The 18,748-nt window shown below is 42.6% G+C and overlaps 1 protein-coding gene across 1 annotated transcript in view; it reads left to right on the top strand.

Annotated features, from left to right (window-relative positions):
• Positions 1–18,748, top strand: part of MYH15 (myosin heavy chain 15) — a 147,000-nt gene that overhangs the window by 105,918 nt on the left and 22,334 nt on the right. Inside the window, exons 33-36 of the mRNA XM_008706610.2 lie at positions 1,258–1,373; positions 12,747–12,939; positions 13,151–13,354; positions 17,092–17,217. Coding sequence (XP_008704832.2) covers positions 1,258–1,373; positions 12,747–12,939; positions 13,151–13,354; positions 17,092–17,217 — 639 coding nt within the window. The remainder of the gene's footprint in view (positions 1–1,257; positions 1,374–12,746; positions 12,940–13,150; positions 13,355–17,091; positions 17,218–18,748) is intronic.

Raw genomic sequence — 18,748 nt, 5'->3', positions numbered from 1 at the left:
TCATCAACTTGGACATGTATTTGCAAAATTGGGTTATTTGTTTTCCTGGGTGAGCCTTTATGAGAAACTTTATCACATTAGTTTTGAGGCCACAAAACTCAAATTTTCCCAGGTCACCCTCTCCAAAGATTCAGTTTCTCTGCGGATTCTGGAGGGTGAGAGGTGACAGTTTCCCCCTGAAGGAAGGGCACCATTTCCTTGCAGGAAATTGCTCTCCCAGCATTGGTTTTTGATTTATTTTCTTTTATATTGAAGGTAGTGTTCAGCGAACAGCAGCAAGGCCTTAAGACATATTAAAATTCCTAACATCTTTCTTATTTTTATCTTGAAATTGCTACTCGGTTTTACTTTTTACTTTTGTTTGTATGTGGTAAGAACACCTAGAAAAGGCTATAAAAATTACTCCTGCCCTCAGGACTATCTGCCAGTTGTTAACTGACCAGTAGATTGTTGTCGCACCTTGTGCCCTTTATAAACATCTTCCTCAGTATCGTCCAAATATTTCGTTTGTTTCTACTTCTGTATAAATTGTGTCTTTGGAATAGGCTTTAAAGATTTAATCAAAGCTACACTTTTAAACTTGAATCACCTTTATAACATCCCTGGCAGTAATTGCCTTGCCTATATTTAAATACTCAAAGGGGCAGGAGATTTCCCTAGCTGTCAAAGCAATCCATTTGAAGTAGTAGTAATAATTATGGTGATGAAGGCTCACACCGAGGGTTATGTGTCAGGTACATCCTAAATTCCTTTATTGTTCTTCTTTTGACAATATTTGGATACTAGCCTGTTTCCTGCTCTCTGAATGCTTTCAACTTTTTCTGTATTCCTCTGTGATGCCCAGAATTAAATGAAAGATTCCAAGTAGGAGTTATCACTTTCCTTGTTCTAGCTTTGATCCATTTATTGATTCATCCTGAAGATGAACTATATTAAGCAAAGTCAAGAGTAATAAATTAAGAAGTTTAAATATAGTCACAGACAAGATTGAAATTTTCTATTTTAAAAAATGCTTTAGAATTCTAGTTCCTGCACGACAGCAGAGAGCCCCGGGGATGTCAAAGCTGTAAGTGACATGACAAACAAAAGCAGTCACTTGTCTCTCATCCTGTTCCAATCTTCAGGGACCTGATTTGAACTTAGAGCTCTCCCAGCGACTGCAGAGAGAGCTACGATAGTGACACACATTTGGGGGGAAATAAAATTTTGTGTCCAAAAAGTAGATTTAACTTAGTACTTCTAATTTATGTATTTCAGGGAGCTCTGGAACGTAATGAAAGCAAGATTCTTCGCTTCCAGCTTGAACTCTTGGAGGCTAAAGCAGAACTTGAAAGAAAGCTTTCAGAGAAAAATGAAGAAATAGAAAATTTTAGGTAACTAAGGTTATTCTGATGAGCAACATTTGCATACTCCAGAATCCTTGACTGAGCAGAACAGGCTGTATCTGGCCGCCTTTATGGCCTCTGTTGGAACGCACCCAAAGAAGCTTAGCCAGTCTCCCCGCAGGCCAGCGTCTTTCCGGCGGCGAGCTCAGCACTGTTAATATAAAGGCACACCGCTGTGCAATTACTGTCTGTTTTTATGATTTTCTCATACTTGAGCAGCTTCTGTTCTCATAGAGACTCCAGATAACACAACAACAAAAGCACAACTATACGCACAAGGACTGGGGGCACTGCCCAGTCTCTTTCTCGGGCATTCGAGAAGCTGACTGATAATGCTGAATGGTGGAGAAAACGAACCCAAAACCGTGATGTGGTGCATGAAAATTAAGGTCAGATCAGAGTGAAGTTTTCCCATGCCCCCTGCCTGTACCTGTAGCCGTCTGTTGGGAGAGGGGCAGAAGCCAGGAGCTAAGCTGCTTGTTGAATCCCTGGTGAAGAGGCTGAGTCTTAATAGTCGGGAAACTGAACTAGACAGGACTCACGGGTGGCAGGATCTTTTCTTAGCTTCATCATAACAAGCTGATGACTTTAGACATTCTACTTCTTAGCGGCTCAGTGAAGTGAGGGGATAAAAGCAGCCCCATACATGTCACAGAAGGTGGTGAGGAAGATCAGTGAGCTGATGTTGGCAAAGCACTTCACACTGTATAGATCAAAGGCACAATTATAAACACATGGAATTTGCCATCATTATATTATTTATCTGATCTGTTCCATTAAGTCTGTGCCGTATGTCAGCAAGGAGGATCATTTGAGTCGGAGTTTTGACTGGCAAGTTGCTTTCTACATGTTTGTTAAACAATTTTTAAAAAATTGTTAATATATTCACTAGAGCTGGCTTCTTTCCTGTACCCCAAATTCCGACAAAACTCCCATGGGGGTCATTTTTTTTTAATGAGGCCATCAAGCCACATTTGGCCCTCTGTGTGCTTGAGTTACCCTGGCCCGGACTCACTGGCACGTTTCCCCTCGACTGTGGGGATGAATTCTGGTGGACTTAAGAGGCTCTGAGTCAGTGTCTAAAAGAATTTTTTTTGATGAAGGGTAAAACATCAGGCCTTGATATTTGCCCTACTTCCTTCCGTGAAGAACAAAAACGAACATTTCTTTGTGCAGTTAAAAAAACTCGTTTCAGGTAACGTCAAGCCTGCACCTATTAATAAACCTAGCTGAGAAAAATGAATCCTCAGAGAGTCTGCGTGTCACCAGGTACATCTGAATGTCTTTGAGCCGCTCACCAATTATAATAATCTTAGCGAGAAGGAAGCCGGAGATCCAAGCAGCCAGGGCTGGAAGAAGAAAGAACTGAACGCTAGCCTGGAGCCCTGAAGGGCCTGAAAAAGGAAGGGGCGGGCTGGAGGGTGGGGCCAGCTCGTCAGGAGTTTAGTTAATGATTCATAATAACTGTAATAGGTAGAGCCCGGAAAGCAGAGACGAGCCTATCTTACAAAATATCACAAATGCCCTCGCCGACGTTTCTGGGTAAGGGCTCCGTGCAAGTGCGGGTGGTATCGGGATGCCTCGGTTTTCACCCGCTGCTTTCATCGGACTTCAGGGCTGGGACACGAAGGGGTCCCCAGGAAACTGAACAGAATGGCAGGGGGAAGTCCTAGCAAAGCAGAGTGTTCTGAGCAATCAAGGATAAGCCAGGTAACGTTCTAGAACGCAAGGAGAAGGTTGCCTGAAGGCCAGATGAGGTTCTAGGTCTTCTTGGGAAAGGCCACAGAAACGGAAGCAGGCCAGTGAGGCAGGACCCAGGAAGGGACCTGAGAAGCAGCAGAGACTCCGAGGGGAGGACAGGGCCCCCGAGAGCGCTGCGAGCTGCCTGATTCGTTCCACGGGTCTGCTGCCGCCTTGCGCTGCCTTTCGGTGAGGACTAATCCTGGGCGAGCTGGAGGCCTGTTGGTGGTGAAAAGTATGAGCAGCTGGTGTATGTGTCATCTGTTTCACTTGTTAAACACATACTTGAGCACTTCACGTTGGCCAGACACTGTGCCTGCTATTCTTGTCGGGACTTCCTAAACTTTTATGGATTTGATAGGGCTTTCTTGAAAAAAGATTTTTTTTTCTACAAGGGTTCTAATGAACATAGCTGGAGGTAGGGAGGTGATGACGCAGTCACCGATGGGAGGAGAGGAGGAGTTTGGGTGGCTGGCTTTGGTCCGCTCCATCCTAGATAGAGGAATGACGGCAGCTAGCGGGAAGGTCAGCTAGTGGCCATAGCTGTTGCCTAAGTCAAGTTCTAATGGAAGACTCAGAACTGCATTGAAAACAAGTGGGTCAGGTGCATCTTGAATTTTCAGAGACCACTGACTGTATCCCTCCTTCAGCTCAGGATCTTCAGGGAAATGTTGAAACGTGTGTCTTCTCACTGGCCCCGAGCGAGGGTGCACCTGTCCTGTATTCAGCTCTCCCTAGACACACCCAGAGAGGGGCTGGGGAAGCTTTTGGGAATGAGGCACTGAAATTCCTTACCCTGTCAAAATGCATTAGCTTGCTTTGGTTTGATCGCCTACTGAAGGGTTGAACAAATCTTCTGTCTAGGATCAGATAGTGTAGGGGAGAGAAAAATCCTCCTTACCCTTTTCGGGTCTCTGGCGGATCCTAAGAATTAAACTGACTTACAACAGAGTAGCAGGACAAAAGTATACACATGTTATTGAATTTTTACATGTCCATGGGAGCCTTCACAAAAGGATGAAGACCCAGAGACAAGACCAGAGCAGAAAGCTTTTATAGCTTTTAGACAAAGAAACAATGAACCTGTGAAGAATTGACAAGGCGCAGGGATTTGGGCTAGGGTAGTAAATGCTGAAGAATTAGCGAGGTTTGTTTATAAAGACTTTTTGGTCCTAAATTCCCTCTTTGGTGGTAAGGACCAGTCCCTTCCTTCTCTACAGGGGGAGATTATCTTTCACATGAGAGATTTATCTTCTGCATTCAGGGCAGAAGGGCAGAGGGGTTTAGAATGATCTTCCTTCTTTTGTTGTTTTCTCAAACTCCTTGAGCTTAAGAAACTTAATATGCCAAGGTGCCATAGTCTGGGCTAGCAACCCCCGAGCATCATCAGTAGTAAATATTTTCAGCTTTGCAGGCCATAGGGTCTCAGCTTTGCAGCTGTAGCTTGAAAGCAACCATAGACAACAGGAAATCAAATGGACATGGCTGGATTTGCCCCATAGCTCCTAGTTTGCCCACCTTTGGCCTATAGCCCTGGGGGATCTGGTAATGTTCCATCATGTTTTCCTTCCCTTTGGTCTGTGCCTCAGAACTCAGTGGTGTCAAACTTCACGCACGGTTTTAATTTATAAGCACCATCAAACTGGACTTCACTGTCTGAGTTTCTGCCAGAAGAATATGTTTAAGTCTTTTCTCGTTTCTAAGTAAAATATTTTAGCATGTCTTTAAGAAATAGGATCTCAAACACAGACATGGTATTTAGTTAGGAAAATACCTTGTTAATCATTTTAAAGCTAAATCCTATATATTAGAACTAAGGAAAATCTTACATTTCTCTGATATAGATGAACAATATTGCAAGAGAAAAAAACTGACCTATTGAATTGACTGTCCATTTAAAACCATTAAGGTTTTAAAGGGTTTTTTTTTTAATTCTAAGGTTTTTTTCAAACTTTGAGGGTTTTTTTTTTAATTCTTAGTTTTAAAAACTGTAACATACAGTGTTGTCTTAGTCTTGGGTGTACAGTATGATTCAACAATTCTGTACATTACTCAGTGCTCATCACGATAAGTGTGCTCTTAATCCCCTTCACCTATTTCACCCATCCCCCCACCCACCTCCTGTCTGGTAACCCTTAGTTTGTTTTCCATAGTTATGAGTCTGTTTTTTGGTTTGTCTCTTTTTTTCTTTGTTCATTTGTTTTGTTTCTTAAATTCCACATATGAGTGAAATCAAATGGTATTTGTCTTTCCCTGACTGATTTCACTTAGCATTATACCATCTAGATCCATCCATTATACCCTCTAGATTGGTAGAAGAGTCCATTCTTTATTATGGCTGAGTAATATTACACACACACACACACACACACACACACACTCACTCACTCACCATATCTTTATCCATTTATCTATTGATGGGCACTTGGGCTGCTTCCATAATTTGGCTTGTAAATAATGCTTCAGTAAACACAGGGATGCATATATCTTTTCAAATTAGGGGTTTTGTTTTCTTTGGGTAAATAACCAGTAGTGGAATTACTGGATCATAGGGTAATTGTATTTTTAATTTTTTGAGGAACCTCCATACTATTATCCACAGTGGCTGCACCAATTTGCATTCCCACCAACAGTGTACGAGGGTTCCTTTTTCTCCACATTCTCACCGACATTCATTTCTTGTGTTTTTTATTTTAACCATTCTGACAGGTGTGAGGTGGTATCTCATTGTGGTTTCGATCTGCGTCTCGCTGACAATGAGTGATGTTGAGCATCTGTTCATGTGTCTGCTGGCCGTCTGGATGTCTTTGGAGAAATGTCTGTTCATGGTTTCTGCCCATTATTTAATTGTATTATTTGGGGTTTTTTGGTGTTGAGTTGTGTAAATTCTTTAATATTTTGGATACTAATCCTTTATTGGTATGTCATTCATAAATGTCCCTTCAGTAGGTGGTCTTTTAGTTTTGTTGATGGTTTCCTTTGCTGTATAAAAGCCTTTTATTTTCAGGTAGTCCCAATAGTTGATTTTTGCTTTTGTTTTCCTTGCCTGAAGACAAATGTAGAAAAATGTTGCTAAAGCCAATGTTAAGAGAAATTACTACCTGTGCTCTTTTCTAGAAATTTTATGGTTTCAGGTCTCACATTTAGGGTTTTAATCCATTCGGAGCTTATTTTTGTATATGGTATAAAAAAGTGGGCCAGTTTCATTGTTTTGCATATTGCTGTCCAGTTATCCCAACACCACTGGTTGAAGAGACTGTCTTTTTCCCATTGCATGTTCTTGCCGTCTTTGTCACAGTTCAACTGACCATATAATCATGGGTTATTTCTGGGCTCTCTATTCTGTTCTGTTGATTGATGTGTCTGTTTTCGTGCCAGTACCATACTGTTTTGATTACTATGGCTTTGTAGTCTATCTTGATATCTGGGACTGTGATACGTCCAGTTTTGTTCCTTTTCAGGATTGCTTTGGCTCTTCAGGGCCTTTTGTGGTTTCATACAAATTTTAGGATTATTCTAGTTCTGTGAAAAATGCTGCTAGTATTTTGATAGGAATTGCCTTAAATCTATAGATTACTTTGGCTAGTCTGGACATGTTAACAATATTTGTTCTTCCAATCCATGAGCATGGAATATCTTTCCATTTGTTTGTGTCATCTTCAATAGTTTTCAGAGTACAGGTCTTTCACCTCCTTGGGTAAGTTTATTCCTAGGTATTTTATTATTTTGGTACAATTGTGTAAATGGGATTTTTTTCTTAATTACTCTATTAATTAATTATTAGTGTATGGAAATGCCCATCCCCCACCCACCTCCCTCCATCAACCCTCAGTTTGTTCTTTATTGTTAAGAGTCTTTTATGGGTTGTTTCCCTCTCTCATTTTTTACCCCTTCCCATATGTTCATCTGTTTTCTTTCTTAAATTCCACATACGAGTGAGATCATATGGTATTTATCTTTCTCTGACTAACTTATTTCACTTAGCATAATACACTCTAGCTCCATCCACGTTGTTGCAAATGGCAAGATTTCATTTTTTTGATGGCTGAGTAATATCCCATTGCATATATATATACACACCACATCTTCTTTATCCATTCTCAGTCAATGGACATTTGAGCTCTCTCCATAGTTTGGCTATTGTTGATAATGCTGTTATTATAAACATTGGGGTGCATGTACCCCTTTGAATCTGTATTTTTGTATCCTTGGGGTAAGTACCTAGTAGTGCAATTTCTGGATCATAGAATAGCTCTATTTTTAACTTTTTGAGGAACCTCCAAACTGTTCTCCAGAGTGGCTACACCACTTTGCATTCCCATCAACAGTACAAGAGTGTTCCCCTTTCTCTGCATCCTCACCAACACCTGTTGTTTCTTGTGTTGTTAATTTTAGCCATTCTGACAGGTATGAGGTGATATCTCATTGTGGGTTTGATTTGTATTTCCGTGACGATGAGTGACCTTGAGCATCTTTTCATGTGTCTGTTGGCCATCTGGATGTCTTCTTTGCAAAAGTGTCTATTCATGTCTTCTGCCCATTTCTTAACTGGGTTATTTGTTCTTTGGGTGTTGAGTTTGATAAGTTCTTTATGAAAGATCCTAGATACTCAACGTTTATCAGATATGTCATTTGCAAATATCTTCTCCCATTCAGTAGGCTGCCTCTTAGTTTTTGTGGATTGTTGCTTTTGCTCGTTTTATCTTGACGAAGTCCCAATAGTTCATGTTTCCTTTGTTTCCCTTGCTTCCAGTGATGTGTCTAGTAAGAAGTTGCTACGGACAATGTCAAAGAGGTTGCTGCCTGTGTTCTCCTCTAGGGTTTTGATGGTTTCCTGTCTCACATTTAGGTCTTTCAAACATTTTGAGTTTATTTTTGTGTATGGCGAAGAAAGTAGACCAGTTTCATTCTTCTGCAAGTTGCTGTCCAGTTTTCCCAACACGATTTATTGAAGAGACTTTTTTTCCAGTGGATATTCTTTCCTCCTTTGTCAAAGAGTAGTCGACCATAAAGTTGTGGGTCCATTTCTGGTTTCTCCATTCTATTTCATTGATCTTTGTGTCTGTTTTTGTGCCAGTACCATACTGTCTTGATGACTACAGCTTTGTGATATAGCTTGAAATCCAGAACTATGATGCCTCCAATTTTATTTTTCTTTTTCAGAACTGCTTTGGCTATTCGGGGTCTTCTGTGGTTCCATACAAATTTTAGGATTGATTGTTCTAGTTCTGTGAAAAATGTTGGTGGTATTTTGATGGGGATTGAATTAAATGTGTAGATTGCTTTGGGTAATATAGATATTTTAACAATATTTGTTCTTCCAATCCATGAGCATGGAATACTTTTCCATTTTTTTGTGTCCTCTTCAATTTCTTTCATAAGTGTTCTATAGTTTTCAGAGTATAGATCTTTTACCTCTTTAGTTAGGTATTTACCTCTTTAGTTAGGTATTCCTAGGTATCCTATTGTTTTGGGTGCAATTGCAAATGGGATCGATTCCTTGGTTTCCTTTTCTGCTGCTTCATTATCGGTATATAGAAATGCAACAGGTTTCCGCACATTGATTTTATATCCTGCAACTTTGCTAAATTCATGTATTAGTTCTAGTAATATTTGGTGGAGTCTTTTGGGTTTTCTACATAGAGTATCATATCATCTGCAAATAGTGAATGTTTGACTTCTTCCTTGCCGATTTGGATGCCCAGGTGTTTTTCAAACTGCTGCTTCTATTCTTTATGTTTGAGGGGCTTTTTGTCATGCAGTCTCTTTAAGGATGGGGTTCAGTTTTCCATTGCTCTCCCAGAACCCATCCACTGATTTTTAAAGTTTCAGATACTAAGCCCAATTGTAAGAACTCATGAAGCCAGGCCCCTCTGGTTTTCAAAGCCAAATGTTATGGGAATTTGTCTTTCCCATGCAGGTTCCTCATGCCTGGGGTGCTTGGTGTGAGGGTCTATTCCCTCATCTCTATGTTCCTCACTACTGTGAACAATCCCATGGGTCCATTGAGGCCCCAACCATGTCTCCACCCTTCCTACTCTCTTCTATGTGGTCTTTTCTCTACTTTCACCTGTGGAGAGTCAGTTCTGCCAGTCTGTGTGTTGTTTTCTGGTTTATTTACACTGATGTGGTGTTATCTAGTTGTATCCATGGGATGAGGTTAACTTAGGGTCCTCCTACTCCACTATCTCCCCTGGAAGTCTGTACCACATCTTCTTAATCCGTTCATCTATCGATGGACACTTGGGTTGCTTCCATATCATGGCTATTGTAAATACTGCTGCAATAAACACAGGGGTGCATATATCTTTTTGAATTAGAGTTTTTGTTTTCTTTGGATAAATATCCAGTAGTACAATTACTGGATCATATGGTAATTCTATTTTTTATTTTTTGAAGAATGTCTATACTGTTTCTCATAGTGACTGCACAAATTTGCATTCCCACCAACAGTGCATGAGGGTTCTTTTTTCTCCACATCCTCACCAACACTTATTATTTCTGTTTTTGAGTTTAGCCATTCTCACAGGTGAGGTACTATCTCATTGTGGTTTTAATTTGCATTTCTCTGACGATGAGTGATGTTGAGCATCTGTTTTTGCGTCTGTTGGCCATCTGTATGTCTTCTTTGGAGACATGTCTGTTCGTGTCTTTTGCCCGTTTTTAATCAGATTATTGTCATTATTATTTTTGGTGTTGAGTTGTGTGAGTTCTTTATATATTTTGGATCTTAATCACTTACTGGTTATATTGCTTGCAAATATCTTTTCCTATTCAGTAGGTTGCCTTTTTGTTTTATTGATGGTTTCTTTCCTTAAGTTTTAAGTTTTTATCCTGTTTTTTGTTTGTTTGTTTACACTTGGTTTCCCTTTTCAAATTGTCTTCCACATTTCTGGGGGTGAGGGGCAGAACTTCTTACTATAGTGTTCTGGTCCTGAGTGCTTCATTTTTTTTTAAGGTACTTGGAGGAATTTTCATTTTAAAACATAACTATACATGAAATGTATTGATCGTGTAGAGGCCATTCTCTGGGCCTGTAACCTACCCAAGCCTCTCAAACCACAGCAATTTCTACTGTCTGCAGGCTCTCATGAAGATTCATAAACAACTGTAGAAAAATACAGTTTGAAACATTGCTTAAGTAGAATGGATCTCTGTGCAGAGGATTTTGACACCAAACTAGGAATGCTTTAGTGTTCCTGCATAAGGAGAGTCAGCTGTGGCAAAAATTAGTTTCCTCAGTGTAAAACAAAGAAGTGTCTTAAAGCTTCTAGTGTTGTTGAGAATGTGAGTCCCTGTGTAAGTCTGCTTGGGCTGCCATAATGAAATGCAGACTGAGTGGCTTAAATGCATAAATTTATTTTCTCACAGTTCTGGAAGCTGCAAGTCCAAAATCAAGGTATTGGCAAGTTTGGTTTCCCCTGAGGCCTCTCCTTGGCTTGCAGATGGCCACCCTCCTGTCGTGTCCTCACATGGTCTTTCTTCTGTGTGTGTGCATCCCTGGCGTGTTTGTGTGTGTCAGAATTTTCTCTTTTTATAGGGACACAAATCAGATTGAATTAGGCCCCACCCAACAGCCTCGTTTTACCTTAATCACAGGGTAGGGCTTCAAGATATGAATGGGGAGGTACATAGTCAGTCATAAAAGTCTCTGTTAACTTTAAGTACTGGCATCCCTGTAGGATTCTGATCTGGAAGCTGAACAGAAGCCCAGGACATAAGAATAGGCATTAGAGGCTGACCTCAACCTGTGGGGTGCAGGGACATGGGGTTAGCAGAGGAGAGGTGCTAACTCTGGGCTTTACATTCTCCCATACATTTCCATAACTACTTGTGAGACTTCCTCCCAGCAATGGGGAGAAAGGTAGTCATGACAAGTGGCCTCTCCCCCTGTCATCTAATTGAAAACTCTAACCACACTCCTACCCATTGGCCTCAGAGCTCAGGACACAGATTCAGTGACATTTTCATTGCAGACCTAATTCTGATCCAAGATGAGAACATTCTTTCTATTTGTGATAATGGGCTCTGTGATGAAGAATAGGAAGGCTCTTCCCACCTCTGTCTTGTCTATCCAGCACTAAGTCCTGTTTCATGGGGTAAGTCTAACAGGGCATGTGTTCGTTATAGCAGTTAACTTGTCCTGGCTCACAAACACCAAATCTTGATGACTTAAAACTATCAAAGTTCGTCTTTGTTTTTTGTCCATGTCCAGTGTAGGCCAGGCTAGAGAGGGAGCCACTATTCTTCAAAGTCATTCATTTATGACTTGGAGCGCCTGGGTGGCTCAGTCTTTAAGCGTCTGCCTTAGCTCAGGGAGTGATCTCAGGATCCTGGGATTGAGCCCCACATTGGGCTCCCTGCTCAGCTGGGAGCCTGCTTCTTCCTCTCCCACTCCTCCTGCTTGTGTAACTCTCTCACTGGCTGTCTCTCTCTTTGTCAAACAAATAAAATCTTAAAAAAAAAAAAAAGAAGAACCTAGGTTCCTTCCTTCCTTGTGGTGCCAAAAACTTCCATATGTGGCCACCAAATTTGCCATAGATGAGAAAAAGGGGAGTGACCATACAAGTGAAAATGTTGTATAGGCAAGGCCTGGAAATATTTCTACACATAATCCAGTGGCCAGGATTCAGTCACATAGTCCCAAACTAATGCAAGAAGCCTGGGAAATGATTGTCATGAGTTCCTCAGATTTTTTCATTGCTTTCCTGAACACACATCCATTGTCTAAACTTCTGTCTCTTTGCACACACAGTTTCAGCATAGGGCTTTGTTGTTAGGAAGGAATATTGAAGCAACTCAATCCTTACCCAGCAGTTTGTTTTCTCAGCCTACCCTTGACTGGACTCCAACTCCTAGAGAAAGATAACCATCCTATTATAGAAGAGCTAAGCATCCACAGGCCATTAGAGTAGTATTGCTGGTCCTTGAGACTTTGGCCTGGATGGCTCTTTCTGGCCTTGTTCAGACATGTTTCATCATTGAAAGTAGTTTAAATATTATGGCTGTCAGGAAGAGCATCCTTCCTTTTTCCTTAGCCACTCTAGGAAATCCAGGCGTTTGCCCTATGCTGTCCTTTAGGGCATCTTAGATAAGGCTAAGGCTACCCCACTGGAACCTCACAAAGATTCTGGTACTTTCCTTGATTCTTGTGGGAAGTTGTCCTAGGAATCTTAATCTGTTATAATGCTCATTAACCTTCATTAACCTAACCCTTCAACCTCCATTTTTTTTTAAGATTTATTTATTTATTTGAGAGAGAGAGAGAGAGAACATGAGTGAGCTTGCAAGTGTGGCGAGGGGCAGAGGGAAAGGAAGAGAGAGAATCTCAAGCAGACTCCCCCCAGTGAGTGCAGAGCTGGATGCAGGGCTTGATCCCAGAACCCTGAGATCATGACTTGAGCTGAAATCAAGAGTTGGCCGCCTAACCGACTGAGCCACCCAGGTGCCCCAACCTCCATGTTTTCACAATGACAACCCCTTAGACTTATTTTGTTAATTACCCAGAATTTTTCTTGAATTTTAATTGTTTTCTGTTTCCTAAACTATTATGTACACAGCAGGTAACCTTTCTTAATTTGGGTGCATGATTTTTTCCCCTGAATGTTTTTCTAAAATTAGGAGGAACCAGCAATGTGCTATTGACTCCCTGCAGTCTAGTCTGGATTCTGAAACTAGAAGCAGAATTGAGGTGACCCGGCTGAAGAAGAATGTGGAAGGGGACCTCAGCGAGATGGAACTCCAGCTTAGCTCTGCCAACCGGCAGGTGTCAGAGGCAACCAAATCCCTGGGCCAGCTTCAGACTCAGGTCAAGGTATTTCAGATTGTAATATGCGGGCAGGGAATAAACAAGAGACAGATTGTGTGGAGCAATAAAAGTAAGGGCAACAGATCTAATCCTTCAAGAGAGCAGGAACGTACTTACATTTAAATTGGTGGAGCTTTGCTCAGAGCATGCATGCAGGTGCATGTCCCATATCCCAACTCAGACGATCTGTGCCCCGGGCCCATGTTTTCTCTCGCAGGACCTTCGGGTGCAGCTAGATGACAGCACACACCTGAACAGTGAGCTGAAGGAGCAGGTGGCTATGGCTGAGAGGCACAACTCTCTTCTCCAGTCTGAGCTAGAGGAACTGAGGTCCTTGTATAAGCAGACAGAATGCGGGCGCAGGCTGGCAGAGGAAGAGCTCCTGCAGGCCACAGAGAGAATCAATCTTTTCCATACCCAGGTGAGGCCCATAAACTCTTCCGATTAGCTGTGTCAACTGTGTGAAGACCATGGTTTCCACCTACTCTTCACCCTTGGACCATACATGGTTGCCACGTCATGCCGTGGGCATGGCATATGAGGCTAGATGAAGTCTTTGCAGCAGAGCAGTGGGCACGCTCTTCATTCATTCCCAGATGTATTAGTTTCCTAGAGCTGTTACAACCCAGGGCCACAAACTGGATGGCTTAAAACAGCAGAATCGATTCTTTCACAGTAGTGAAGACTAGATGAGTGAAACTAAGGTGTCAGCTGGGCCATGCTCCCTCTGAGTCTTGTAGGTCAATCCTTCCTTGCCTTTTTCTAGCTTCTGGTGGTTTATTGGCAATCTTTGGTGCTCGTTAACTTATAGCTGCGTCATTTCAATCCTCTGCCTTCTCATGACATTCTCTCTCTGTGTCTTAATACCATCTTTCCTCTGTTAGTATTTGTGTCTAAATTTCCCTTTTTTATAAGGACATCAGTCATATTGTATTTGGACACCTCCTAGTGATCTCATTTTTAACTTGATTCCCTCTGTAAAGGCTCTATTTCCAAATAAGGTCACGTTCAGAGATCTGGGGTTAGGACTTCAGTATATCTCTTTTGGCAGGGACACAATATAACCCATAATACTAAGTCCAAAAGAATGGACTCTCAGAGCATTGATAGCCAAGATTCTGGAGAGACACGAACATTCCCTAGTGTACCAGAGCCACTTGCCTGCTTCTCCTGTTCCCTCCAAGCCACACACTCTCCCAGCATCCCAGGATTTAAAAAAAATGTTCCTGCCTCAGAGCCAGGAGATTTCTAACAATTCTAAGTGGCTGCTGACAGATTTGATGAGCTGTCAGGACTCTGGTATCTCATGGAAGGTTATATAAGCGACATGAAGCAAGAATTCTTAGATCGTTTGCCATTCTCATAGGATCAGGAGAAACCATTGTGGCTAGGACCAATGTGTATAGTAAATGGATCATTCAACATTTATAGGGCACTCACCATAACCTGACAGGTATACATGGTATACATGCAGAATGTCTCCATTGTCCCAGAAAAAGGTGGAGACCCACGCGAGGAACTGCAGCGCACTGCTGGAGTGTGGTGTCAGAGCAAGCACACCCCTACAGAACGCCTTCCCTGACAGCCCTAGACCTAGCTAGGGGCGCGATATGCTTAAGTGGAGCTGTGAAACCAACGACGGAAGCATGAAGGAGGAGGAGATTTGGGTTATTGAGGGAAATTGTTACCCTCACTCGAACATGGTGGGGGAGATCAGAGAAATGATGCTGAGAGCAGGGAGAGCCAGGTCCCCAGGAACCTTGAGTCTGAGACTGATGCAGCTTGAATTCTGACTTGCAGCTAACGGGGATCCACTGAAGAATTTTGAGTAGCCCAGAGTGAAATGATCAGGTTTTCATTTTAGGAAGTTGACTCTGGTGATTGCTATGAAGGGTGGATTAAAACAGCTATAGGCAGAACTGCCATATTTGGGGCATTTAGAAACGTCTGGGATCATTCTGGTTGCCACAGTGACTGGAGAGAGCCACTGACATTTCGTGGGCCGAGTTCAGAGATACGAATACTTGGCTAGGTGCAGGATAATCCTACTTCTCAAAGAATTGCCCCTCCCAGAATGCCGGTTGTGCCCCCACCTAGAAATACTGGAAAAAGGGAAGGATCAGCCAGAGATGTACCAGCTGGAAGGCATTGAAATTAGTTAGCGCCTACAGTTTGACTTTTGTGTCCATCAAAACATTGTGCATGACACAACCCTATTTAGATATCATGTGACATGGAACAAATAGGCTGTGTGTTATGCATAATTCCTGGCAGGCTAACTCACTTCAACATTTTCTTTCTCTCTCAGGAATGCTTATCTAAATACAATGAGCAGGATTCGTATAAAGTAGGATATTGAATTTTTAAAAAGTAATCATCTATCTGTAGTACTTAATAGCTATTGGTAATAAATCATTTGCCATGCATATTATAACTGATAATGCACCAGTGGGTCCCAATATGATGAAAACCCACCAGCCTAGAGGGAGCTCAGCACATCAACCAGAGAAAAAGCAGACACAGGGAGGAGGAGGTGAATTTGAAAAACCAAAAAAGAAAATTAGGCCGTGGAAACGTGATCTCTAGGGCAGAGTTTCTAACACTTTAGGTGTACAACAGAAACTAACACCAAAATGCAAATGTCAGGTCTCCTACTGAATCAGAATCTCTAGTGGGACCCAGGAATCAAATGAATTCTCAGGGGACACTGCTGGTCCCGTTGACCAGCACAACTAGGCGATACTACATTGCTCACAAGGACCTCTCCCCAACATTAATCATGTGGGGGCACCTTGCAATTAATAGAATGCTGTCAATCTTTTGATAACATAATGAACCTTTTATGGAACCTTCTTAGTCTCTTCTGCATTCCCAGACCTCTTGAGCCTAGAATAAACATACAAGGCCAAACTCGTCCTTGGCTGATTACATGTGTTCTTTTTCAAACCTGAGCTGTGACAATCTGGATTGCCCCCTTGCACAATATCTCCTAACCCCCTTCCTCCCCAAAAGAACCCATTAGAGTCATTCAGCTTGAAAAGGTTTTGACCAATATCTTCCTAGCAGATTTTAAATGATTCCATGTATGAGCAAGTCGGCATTTATATTCATGCCCTCCTTTACAAAGAAAAAGTTTCTATGGAGTTACGTGCAGTGAGCATCCAGAAAATATCCAGTAAAATACATTCATCCTCAACAGCATCACCACCAGGGAAAATCCCGGGCTGGGGGGCATGGAACCCAGCTTTCTGTGAGGATGGAGCATGGTAGCCTTGCTGAAGATGCTTCTCGCCATCGAGGAAGCAGGGCAGAACCTGTGAGGCTAGGGTATCTATTTCCAAGGTACGGTCCTGCTGCCAAGAGAGGAACTAGCTAGAGAAAAGTGAAAGGACAATGAAGAGAAATCTATAATAGGACCCTGTGCTTTTTATATTACATTCTCTGCGCTAAGGTTTCACACCCTCAGAAAAGCTGTGCTTCAAATATGGACCAAATAGCAGCAAAAGGAGCCTCAGCCTCTAGTGTCACAACCCAGGGAAGAAAGAATTAGGGCAGTACCAGCCACAGAACCTCTGACACCCTCCCACAGGGTAGAGGGTTCCTAAGGGCTGGGGGATGAGGCTCCTTGGAGCGACACTTCCCGCCTCCTCACTGCAGAGTCAGATAGAAAGGGAGGTAGATAAAGAGGAAGTGGGGGCTTGTTTTTGTTTTTCCTGGAGCAGCAGGAGGGAAACTATCTACCCCCCCCCTCCCCAGACGTCTGCAGCTGACCTTGACCTGTGCCCTGGAGCACTTCCTTCTACCACATCAAAGAACAAAGGCAGAAAACCATTTTCCTCAACAAGTGGAAAACCAAACACATATTTGGGGTTTGTAGATTATCTGCATCCATTTCTACTTTCTTATTCAGACAAACTATCTCTTTAATATGGAACCTCTAACAGATGAAATACCTTCCATTCAAAGATGCCTTTGTTGGCAAAGGGGAGTTTTCTAGTGTGGCCTCCCGGAGTTGGAAGGACAGCTTTGCTGACTGTGGCTGCCGAGAACAGAGCTCGCTGCTAGCCCAGCCCATTCCCCTTGCGTGTCCTCAACCGACCAGCTTGATTTTGCATCACGGGCCTCAACTTGCCTGATGAGCGTGCTGCTTTGCTTTAGAACACTAGCCTCCTCAGCCGGAAGAAGAAACTGGAGGTCGATGTTGCCAGGATGCAGAAAGAAGCCGAAGAGGCAGCGCAAAGGTGTCAAAATGCAGAAGAGAAAGCCAAGAAGGCGGCCACCGAGGTGGGTCCATTGACTGCTCGCTCACTCCTGTCTTCCAGAGTTGACCAGAGCAGTAGCCAAGGGGCAGAGGCAGCTCTGCAGCCAAAAAGAATTCCATTGATTCTCCGTACAGCCAGGAGATTAGCTGACCCCTCTGCCTCTCTGTTCCCATTTTGAAAAATTAGGCCAACTAGCTCCTCCCTTCCAACCTACTCAGACAATAAAAAGGAGCAGTTGAATTGCTATAAGCAAAACCTTATGAAAGCAAGAGGTGTTTTTTTTTCTAAGTTAGGCCACTTTCCACTTGTGGATCAATACATCTAGAGTCTAGAAACAATTCTTCCTGTATGTTCCTACAAAGAGCTATTTTCCTCGTATCTGTAATGGTTTGATGATGATGATCTAGAAAGAAAGCTTATTTCACTTATTTCTTACAACCCGTACTATTGTTTGAGTAGCACAATCAGGTTGGTAAAGAAGGGTTTCGGGGCTGGTGTACCTTCTTTATTTGCAAGTTTAAAATTGTTGATGGGGGTGCTCTTCCTAAATGGCGCTAAGCTCAGCACTGGCAGCCAGTCTTTTCTGAAGCTCTGGGGGAACTGAAGAAGGGCCACCACTGGGCACCCCCTGTGGGCAGATGCGGCCCTTCTCTCAAAGGGCACAGCAAGCAGAAGGTAACACTCAGCAGAAAAATTAGCGGAGGGAGGTGGAGGACCTTGCAGGTCCCAGGCTTGCTGAGCAGAGTGCGCACTTAACCGCAGCCTCCACTCACTCCATCCCCATCAGGACACTCTGTGTGGTCCATCAAAGCCCAGCTCTGAGCCGCAGCCCTGACTCCGCTGGTCCTCTTGAAGAAAGGGGTATGGGAACTGCGGAGACAAGACATTTAATTAGATTTTATATTAGTCATTTTCAAATGCAAAACAGGGGAAGAGCTTGTATCTGTATTTGCCTGGGTTATTTGTCAGTTGAGGAGCTAAACAAAACCTTTGCACCAAATCCTGGACACCAGGTCACTGTAGAACCCAGCCCTCTCTAAGAAGAGAGAAGCGTGCCTATCACTCAGCCATTTTGTAACAATGCAGACATTTCTGCTCTGTGATGGAAAAGAGGTGTGCGAAAGCTTGAAAATGTTTGATGGCCAGGGGAAAAATAATACGCTAACATTTATGAAAATCCACATAGAGAGAATGGAATAAAAAGAGTGTCTACTCCAGCTTGGGAAATGTATGCAGTCACACATTATGAAGACTCTCTGCTCTAGTGTGCCTTTATAAGACTTTCTTGACAATGTTGAAAAATGAACTCACTACCTCTTCCCCCACCTTCCGGTTCTCTAATAGTTCAGCTCTGAGTCCCAACCCCACATAGCAGAACCCAGAGTTGCCTCCATAATTCATTCTCTGCCCTCACCATCTGCACAGACGTCTCACACTTAAATTATACAGATGGTTGGTAACCTGATAGACAGAGAAGCTTTGGCTGGGAGGACAGTGTTCTTACATTAAATGCACTGAGAGATTCATGAACCAGTTCTTAATAATTTTGTCGA

This window comes from Ursus maritimus, unplaced genomic scaffold (assembly GCF_017311325.1).
Source record: "Ursus maritimus isolate PB19 unplaced genomic scaffold, ASM1731132v1 scaffold_4, whole genome shotgun sequence".
NCBI lineage: Eukaryota > Metazoa > Chordata > Mammalia > Carnivora > Ursidae > Ursus > Ursus maritimus.
Note: the sequence above shows the minus strand (reverse complement) of the source record. Positions and strands in the feature narration are given on the sequence as shown.